Source organism: Miniopterus schreibersii (genome assembly GCF_964146895.1).
Source record: "Miniopterus schreibersii genome assembly, chromosome: 6".
NCBI lineage: Eukaryota > Metazoa > Chordata > Mammalia > Chiroptera > Miniopteridae > Miniopterus > Miniopterus schreibersii.
The window spans coordinates 12,191,651-12,201,289 of NC_138107.1; the positions used below are offsets into that span (position 1 = coordinate 12,191,651).

Here is a 9,639-nt window from a genome sequence, read left to right on the forward strand (position 1 = left end):
ATATTTCACTATATTTGAAAATAAAGACAAAGAGGAAAAAGTCGTTCAGATCTAGGAAATTATGTTATCTCTTACATTGTATTAGATGGAACTTTATGGTGCACTTAACAACAAAAATTTATGGGCATTTTTATAGGGGGAAAAATGCTATTTTTTTTAAAGAATACTTCATTGACTTTTAGAGAGAGAGGAAGAGAGAGGGAGAGAGAGAAAGAAGCATCGGTGTGAGAGCATAACATCCATCGGCTGCCCCATGCATGTCCCTAGTGGACAGCAAACCTGCAACCCGGGCTCGTGCCCTGACCGGGAACGGAACTGGCAATCTTTGGGCGCTTGAGACGATGCCCAACCAACTGAGCCACACCGGCCATGGCTCTGTGGTTATTATCATGGGGGAGCCTCAGAATTCAGAAATTTGAGGTTATCTATCTATGAATACAAGGTGGGGCAAAAGTAGGTTTACAGTTGTGAGTATTCAAAACAGAATTTATTCTTGTATTATTAATTATTGTATTATTTTTCCATATGAAAAACTGTAAACCTACTTTTGCCCCACCCTGTATATATATTTAAATAAAACATAACAGGCATATTTGAAGCCCCTTACCAGTGTACCGGGTATGAACGTATCTAGTTGAGATTTCAATTTCTTTGAACACTAGTGAAGTTGAATTGAACGTTGTTTACGTGCTTTTGGTTTTTTTAATTTTCTTGTTTGTGAATTTTTTACCTATAATTTGCCGATTAAAAATGGTTTGGCCTTTTAATTGATTTATAAATTCTGGCTACTAACCCTTTATCAGTTGCGTGTGTTGCCAATGCTGTCTCCCTGTCTGTGGCTCACCCTTTCCTTCGTTTCTGGTGTCTTCTTTTGTACTCAAGTTTTTCACATTAACGTAGTCAAATATGTTACATTTCCCCTTTAGGATTTGTGCTTCTGATGTCTTGCTGAAGAAATCTCCTTGTATCCTGAAGTCATAAAAACGCCTCTATTTTTTTCTAAACATTTTATTGTTTGGTTAATGACCTTTGGGTTTATAACCAGGCTGGAATTGGTTTTTGGGTAAGGCATAGGTAGGAATCTAATTTTCTTTTCCCCATATGGATAGATAGTTGTGTCCTCTCCCTGGGGTGGGGTGGGCAGGAGAAACCCAGGTTCTCTTATCTGAGGCCACTGGTTAATTGGGACTCTCTCCCCTTGTCTCTCCAGCTGAGCCAGCCACACTCCTACTATTCCCTCTTGGTTCCTGGAGGCTTCTATCAAAAAAGGTTACCACCACCCTCCAGAACCTTTCACATTCCCCTAGCTGCGGCCATGATTGCTTTGTATTGTCATTATTTTTTCATATATCTATCTACTGTGTGCATGTGTGTGAACACACACACACACACACACACACACACACCAATGAATTCTTACAAGAACAGGAATCTAGAAGCACTGTGGTTAAAACCTGTATCTAGGATCTACCATTTACTAGTTGTGTGACTTTGGGAAATTACCTAACCTCTCTGTGCCTCAATTTTTTTCATCTGTAAAATGGGGGAAAGTACCTACCTAAGAGGAATGCCTAAGCCACTAATGCATGTGGAAGAATGCGGCCCATGAGAAGCTCTCGGTAAATGTTGGCTTACTAGAATGACTCTCTGGATCCCCAGTCCCAGGCAGTGCCTGGCAGTCAGCGGGCACCCATAGTACTTGTCTAATGAATGTGACTCTAGGAGCTCTGGTCTGAGCAATCCTTTGGGTTTTGTTAGTTTTTGAGGAACCTGACCCCTGGATGATGCCTGACACTTCAGCCAGGGCAATGCTAGCAAGAAGCCCAAGTCGGGGAGCCTGAGGGGAAGAGGGGCTTCCTGGTAGGTATGTAGACAGAAATATAGACCAAGACAGAGCACTGCAGGAGCCTGGAACCGTGGAGGACCGGATGTCATGAAGTGTGATTAATGCCAATGACCTTTTCAAAGCAAGGTCGCTCAGGTGGGAGGTCAGTACAGCAATGGCCCTGCCTCCAGCAGTCAGATCTGGGCCGCAGGAGAAGGACTCGGGCAGGAAGGGCAGCGCTGAGACCTGAGCTGCGAGGTGACGCTCAGAGCATCCTGCTCCCTCCTTGCCTCCTGCCTTCCTCACCCCAGTGCCTGGCGCTACAGGTTGGCATGATCTCACTCCCACAGAGCCTCAGACTGGGGACAGACCATGTCCTCAGTGCTGGGAACCTGGGAAGCAGATATCAGCAGAGATGTCACACTTGACAGGCACTTAGCCCACCTTCCTCCAGGAAGAAGACCTCGTCCTCCCACACCAGCCTGCAGACCTCAAACTGCCCACCCTTCTCTCCCACCCTTGGCTCCCTTTCTGGCCTTGACACAGCCTGACCCTCAGGTTCCACCCTGTGGGCAAGGCTGAGGTCCCACTGGGACTGAAGGTGAGCAAGGTGCTGCCTGAGGCAAACATTCCCGAAGGAGCCGCCTGAGCAGGAGGCGGCGAGCCCCCTGTCCTGGGAGAGATGGGAGCAGACTGTGACTCACTGGAATTTCACAGACGGGTCTGGTGTCCCATTGACGGCTGGATTCGATGACCTTCAATGTCACTTTTGAGAAGCGATGAATCTGCAATTTCATTCTCCCCTGCACTGTGGCAGGATGCGCCCCTTCTGCCCACAAGGCCTGGAGTACCGGGCTCAGAGGCCCTCTTCGGAGTCTGTCTCCAGAGGGCCCTGTACAAGGACTTCGGGGACGCAGGTGGCCTCCCTTATCGCTCTATTCACATGAGACACAGTTGGCCAAGGGGTCACAGTTTCCATGGAAGGCAGAAGAGCCCAGACCAGCTCTGATGAAGCTGTGTGGGCCGCTATAGGGAAGGAAGCTCCCCCACCCTGCCCTGCCTGGCAAGGCCAAGGCTTCGGGGACCTCTGAGCAGTGGGCACTGCCAACGTCTGGCAGGGTCATTCGTGAGGATGGGTTAGAATCAGGAGGTCAAGAAGGAGAAGAGAAGCTGGGGTAACAAGGATAGAACTTTCTAGCCTGGTTTTGAGGTCCTGAGAGGACAGAGAGGGAGAGTTCTCACAAGGACAGTGGTCAATAGAGGAACTTGCTTAATTCATCAGAATTTCACAGCCTTTGGTCAGGAAGGAAGTGAGAGCCAGAGAGGGAGGTGAAGATTGGGTTACTCAGAAGCATGGGGTCACAGACCCTCCCTAGTCAGACTCAGCCTTAGTAACACTCCTCCCAGACCCTGCCGAGGGAGCAGGCAGGTATCCACAAACCCCAGTACGGTCCCCACAGCCTGCCCATCACAGCCCTGACTCTCATAGCTTCTCCCCTCTGGGTTGATGAGGACTTTTCTTCCTTTGTGCTCCTTCCTCATCTCCGTTGCAGGAAAGGGTGGCCCTTGCTGGTTTAGGACCTTCTCGGCCTCAAGAAGTCACCCATCACTGGGAGAGCAGCCCTATGCCTCACACAGACGCTCACCGCGAAGTGACTTCTGCCTTCAAATCCTGGGCCCCTCCTCTGGGGCAGCCAGCTCGGAGCACTGGGGTTAGTTTTTAGTGATGCTGGCATATTCCACAGCCAGAAAAAGGTCAGGTGTGGGCTTGGGGCTAGGGTGGGTGTTGACGTAGATGGACTCCTCAGGGTAGCAGGGCTTCAGGTGGGTAAGTGAGGCATAGTGGATGTCCCCGGTGTCCTCGACAGAGCCCATCTGCCGGCTGGAGCCCTGGGGATCAAAGACAAGTGGAAGTTCATTGTACAGATCACAGCCGGGAGTGGTCAGTGGCCCCCCAGGTGCTCAGAGCTGGGCCGAGATCAGGGACAGGGATAAGGTCCGGGACAGGGCATGGATCTGGCAGAGCCTGTGGAATGGCAGAAGGCAGTGAGGTCACCATCACCGAACACGTTTAAGAGCAAGGGAGGCTACGCAGAGTGCGGCCCACGGGCCGGCAGCACCAGCAGTGCCGTCTCAGGCTCCAGCCCAGACCCGGTAACCCAAAGTCTCTGCAGGGGGGACGGAGGGTGGCTGAGCCACAGGCCATCAGACCCACCCGATGCATCGCATTAGAAAGCTGTCTCCCACAGGGGCAAGGTCAAAAGCGGTAGGTCGGCTTTTCCCTCCGCACGGGGTTTGAATTGGGAAATATGTAGATGAGGCATTGGGCGCCTGGTGAGTCACAGTGAGTCCAGCTTCAGGGTAAATAGAAACCGTGAGTAAACAGAAGCCAGGAGATTTTAAAAAGAACAGCAATGCTGAAAACAAAGGTACCCAGGAAAGCCGAGAGTCCCTCTGACTTGGGGCAGGATTCGTCCTCCACACAGTGTTATCCTTGTTGGTAGGAATGTCAGAGATGTGGTGGGGTTTGTCCTCGCCTGTGAAAAAACAGTCAGGTTTAGAGGACGAGCCTCTCTCTACCCCTCTCGTGGCAATTCCGGCGGGGCTGGAGGCCCTGGCCTGTAGAAGGGACCCTGACTGGGGAGAGGCTGGGTTGGGCTGGGAAACACCGTCCCGCCTGGGAGATCCCAGGCGGCCAGCACAGATCGGTGTCAGAAAGCGGACATTAGTGCTAAACTAAGGACAAACCCAAGCGGCTGCCTGCGTCTAATTTGCTTCAAACCAGTACTTGATCAGTTCTAGGTCAGCAGACACATCGCTGGGTATGCGGTTAATAAACACAGCGCTTATGTGCTGAACAAACCAACAAAAACACAGTAAGAGTCCTCAAAAGGCACCAGTCTGATCATCTGGCACAAAATGCTGCAGATTTTACATGTGGTTAATGCTAACGCTTAGAACTTGGGAGGTTAAAAGGTGCTCCCAGTGCTTTCAGGAAGGCAATATTTAAACGTGAGAGCAACGATTTAAAAAGGTTACCACAAACCAGAAACATCTCTAGATAAATTTGTTTTAAAATCCTTAACTATAAAATGATGAAAAAATATATGATCCCAAACAGATATTAGAATACCCAGTTTTAGGCGAATTGGCGCTAGCCTCTCGGGCCTGTCGCCTTGCTGGTGAATGGGCGCGCTACGCCTGTCTCGTGGCTCACGGGCACCTTATGGGGCCGAGCACTGGGTGGCGTGCTCGGAGCCAGCGGGTTTACCTGCCCTGGCTCGTCCCCGGGCTTTGCGGAGGTACAGGATCAGGAGGAGGGGGAGGCCCAGCAGCAGCAGGAAGGCCACCAACACGCTGGAGATGACATTCCAGTGGCCTGGGGGGGGGCTTTGGAACAAGGACCAGTCAGGTGAGGAAAGAAGGAGCCAAACTTCTGCAGGGAAGCCATCCCTCCCCCATGCCTGTTGTCACACAGACGCTCCCTCTGAGCCGCAGGAGGCAGCCCCACCACCCTGCAGGCCATGCAGCCTCATGGGCCGTCCCACCTCTGGGCTTGTTTCCCCCTCTGTAAAGCAGGAATGCTGACAATGCCTCCAGTTTTGCTGCTCACTGTCCCCTAACTGGCCTTCTGGGCCCCTGTTTGGGGACCTGTGCTCACCTCTCCTGCATCCTTCCCTTAACTATTCTTGGTCCCGGCTCCTCCCCCTCAGCCCTTGGCTGTGAGATGCAGTTGACTCTCAGAGAATACTGGTGTCGTTTGACAAAGTGCTCTGTCAAATCATAATAACCATAAGGGTAGACTTTCTTACAACATAGCAGGTTCCTAGGGAAGGGTCTGGGGTGTCAGGGGTCATGGGGGTGAGGCAGCGACCACTCAGCTCCACTGGCCAGCATGCCTTGGAGAAGGAACTGAGGTTTGCAGGCCCCCAGGACTCACAGTGATGGAGGGTGGAGGGAGTGGGGGGGACAGAGGCAGGCAGAAAGCCAGCTGTCAGGCCAGCCGCAGGGCCTCGGGCCTGGGGCCCACCAGGCAGAGGTAGAGAGGAAGCCAGGCCACGGGCTATAGCCACTGCAGAGAGAGCCTTTCCCTAGGCCCTGTGGCTCTGGGACAGCTCCCCTGAAAGGAGGGGAGGGGATGGGGGCAAGGGAAAGGAAAAAGTAGCAGGCTTGGCACTGGGTCCTTTGTGTCCCCTGAAGCAAAATGACAATGTCTGGAGACATTTGGGGGCACCCGGGGGAGGCTTGTGCTGTCCCTGTCTAATGGGTAGCAGTCAGGGATGCTGCTGATATCCTACAACACTCAGGACAGCCCCACCCAACACAGAATTATCTAACCCCAAATGTCGATAGTGCCAAAGGTAGCAAACCCTGACGTAAGGTGGGAAAGTTATTGGCCCATTTTGCAGATGAGAAAACTGAGGCTCGAAGAGGTAAAGTGACCCGAAGCAAGCTGTCCGACCCCCACACCATCCCCTGAGAGCCAGGTGTCCGTGGGAATGTGCAGTTGGAGGCATTTGGCACAGCTGGTGAGGGATGGGAGGCAATGGAGGTGTAAGGGGATGGGGGAGGGGTGCCGGTACCTGTCAATGACAGGGCTGATGGTAGAGGTCCAGGCTGTGGTCCTGGTGCTCCTGGTGCTCCTGGTGACCCGCAGTGTTGGAGCTGTGAGAGACAACAGTGAAGGGAGCACTCCTATCTGTTTGTCCCCATTACAGGGCTCCCCTTCTAGTCCCCAACCCTAGGAAGGAGGAGCCCACACATGGCCCTAGACCAAGTGAGGGCTGAGAAGCGCTACGTGTCCCGCGAATGCCCCGTGGAGGTGCCACACTGAGCTGTGCTGGGTTTCCTTCATGGTGAAGTGCCACAGGTCAAGTGGCTTTAGACGAGGTGCCACACTGTCACCGGTACATTGATTATATTCTGTGGTCTCTTCTGTTTTCATTGGTTTTGAACATGTCATGTGCTTTCCACCTGCAATGCCTCCCTCCTCTGCCCCCCCAACCTTTTTTGTCTCTCCTGTACAAATTCCTGCTCATCTAACCAGGCCCATGTAGTGTCACCTTCTCCAGGGAGTCCTCCAGGAGAACCCATGCTCCTGGCCTTCACCAGCAATCTGGTCCCTCCCTTCTCTGGGCCTCTATCCAATATGCCACCCCCCACGCTGCTCCATAACCCTTTATTTATGTGTCTGCTTCCAGGCTGGGCTGTGGGCTCCTCCCGCACAGGATGGGGTCTCAGGTTTTTTATTCCCCTTCCCGATCCTAGCCCCATGCCCTACATGGAGTGAGCAATGAGCCAAAGCTTGGGCAGAGAATGACGGAGCAGCTGACCTGGGTCCCCTGCGGGGGAGGCTGGGCAGCAGGGTGGGGTCTGAGAAGGGGCTGTTAAACCCCCGACCATCCCAGAGAAATGTAGGGGAGCTTTGCAACTCTGTAGTTTTCAGGAGCATCCCCGAGGGCCTCAGGGTTAGGGGCCACCTCAAGCTTCCCACTCTGAGGCTTAAGGTCTCTCAAGTATCAGGGACAGGTTCAGGGTGAGGATCCAGGCCTCTGAGCCCTCAGCCACTACACCTCCCAGCCTCACCCCCAAAGTCTCATGTCTGCCTCACTGTGGCTGTCCCCTGTCTGTCCGCATTTCTTGACCCCCACCCAGTTACCTGTGACCCATCCCAAGCACAACCCTTCGAGAGAAGGTTGGGGATTAGGGTCAGGGGTAAGTGTCCGGGAATGGGCCAATCGGCCAGTCTTGCTCAAGCCTGAGGAAGCCTGACGATTGTTACCACTCAAGGGGGAGCCCTATGAGTAACAAGGGTTCAGAGAAGTGTCCTGCTGGGGAAGGAAGGACCGACTGGAAGCTGGCAGCCTGAGCTCTGGTGCTGGTTCTGCCATTAACTGGCTGGTGACCTTGGGCAAGGTCAGCTATGGGAGGGCTGAGGAAGTGACTTAGGGTCCTTTCCAGCACCAGCATCTTGTGATTCAGGGAATCTGAGAAGCACACAAGGAGGAAAGAACTCACCCTGAGATACCACCAGAGAGATGGTTTTGAGAACAGTCACCATGGGATGTTCATAGATTGCACACCAGTAGGTCCCCGAGTCCCTCATTCGGAGCGCAGCCATGGTGACGGTGAAGTAACCCAACTCGGGGTTATCCGTGATGAAGAGCTGAGGGTTCCTAGGCACTGTGCTGAGCCCCGAGTGGGTGGCTAATATGATACAAGTGTTTGCTGATGTTTTTCTGCACCACACTTTCACCTTCATCCTTTCCTGGGATGGGTAAGGGCATCTCACGGAGACAGTCTCACCCTCTAGGGTCCACAACTGTCGCTGCTGCGCCCAGGAGCCTGAGAACAAACCCTCAGGTCAGGGAGCCCCCAGCTGCCCTGCAGAGCTGGGGGCCGGGACCTCCTCAGGAATCCTCTCTTTGTGTCTACACTCAATGTGCCCCCCTCCCGCCTCTGGCCCCTTCCCTCCGCACAGCCCCTTCATGCCCACCTCACTAGCCATCCTTCCTCCTCTTGCCCAGTTCCCTCTGCTCCTCACCTGAGGTCAGGAGTGCCAGCAGGACAAGTGGCAGCAGGTGTGTGGTCCCCCGGGCCATGGTCCTCTTCTTGAGCTGGGGTGGCAGCAGGGACGCCCTGAGGAGAGGGAGCCAGAGCTGGGAGGGACTTAGCCAGCCACGAGGAAGGCACAGGCCCCTGGTGGGGAACTGGGCGCCTGGGAGGAGGGGGAGGCCTTGGCCTATAGGCAGGACCCTCCCCCTGCCGTGCGTATCTGGCCTGGATTGGGGCTCTCTTGTGTCCAATCCCGCCCAGCTGCGTCCCTCCCACATGGGTGGGGAAACATGTGAGAGCCCAGGAGGAAACTGTGGTGAAATGAAAACCCATTTCTCCTCCCTCTGTCTCTCCTCTGTCCCACTTCCCTCCCAGCCTCAGCTCTCTCTTCCCCAGCCAAGAAAAGCAGGGGCTAAAGGTGAGGGACAGAGGTGGGGGACCTCTGGAGGTCCCATTGGTCAGGGGCCTCCTGCCCAGGCCTGCTGGGAATTGAGGAGTCCTGCAGGGACTGGAGGGGGACAGGAGAAGGAGAGGGGGAGTCATTTCCAGGAATGGAGGTACAGGAAAGTCCCTGGCAAGGGTAGGAGAGCAAAGCAGACCTCAGGGGTGGGGAGGGAAGGAGAAGGGGGAGGAAAAAGGGAGTCTCTGCCCCCTATGTCCCCAGTTCCCAGCTTGCCACTATCATCACTCCTTAAGCATTTGTTGAAAGACCACACTAATCAAGCACATTTTAAAAATAATTTGTACTTTACATCCCCATGACTAATAGGAAAGCTAGTCAATAATATTGTAATAACTGTGTATGGTGCCAGGGGAGCACTGGAAACATCGGGTGGTGCACTGTATAAAGTATACGATTGTCTAACCACTGTGCTTGCACCTGGAACCAACACAAAATAATACCGAATGTGAACTGTAATTGAAAAATTAAAAGAAAAAAGAAAAATATTTGTCATTAGATGAGCTACAGGAAAACTGTTGTCACGGCTGCTTATAGTTGAGAGATGAACAGCAAAGGAGAGAGAGCCCCGTAAACGCGCAGTGTGGCCACTGGGGTTGGCAGGGACGGACTCCGGAGGCGAGGCGGAGATTAGCACAGGGGTGAAGGCTGGGGACCCGGCTGGGAAGACAAGGGTAGGAAGCAGCCCTCGGCCAACAGGAAGCTCCGGCCCCAGCCTCTGAGGCACCTCTGAAGACAGGTTGCCCTTTGGTTCCCACCAAGCTGGTGGCAGTGCCCGGTCCTTAGTCACCTGCATCAT

General features: G+C 53.4%; 1 protein-coding gene across 2 annotated transcripts; it reads right to left on the minus strand.

Moving 5' to 3' along the window:
* Positions 1-850: 850 nt before the first annotated feature.
* Positions 851-8,504, minus strand: LOC308558825 (CMRF35-like molecule 6). Of its 2 annotated transcripts, XM_081140800.1 has the most exons (7): positions 8,370-8,504; positions 8,132-8,170; positions 7,844-8,032; positions 6,409-6,490; positions 5,097-5,215; positions 4,259-4,362; positions 851-3,715 (listed from the first exon to the last, which is right to left on the minus strand). In XM_081140800.1, exons 1-7 carry the CDS (start codon positions 8,425-8,427, stop codon positions 3,539-3,541), a joined length of 768 nt encoding a protein of 255 aa, XP_080996926.1. In that variant the 5' UTR covers positions 8,428-8,504; the 3' UTR covers positions 851-3,538. The 2 variants fall into 2 exon arrangements, with proteins under 2 accessions (XP_080996926.1, XP_080996925.1); XM_081140799.1 differs by having other exon boundaries at positions 7,844-8,170.
* Positions 8,505-9,639: the final 1,135 nt, after the last annotated feature.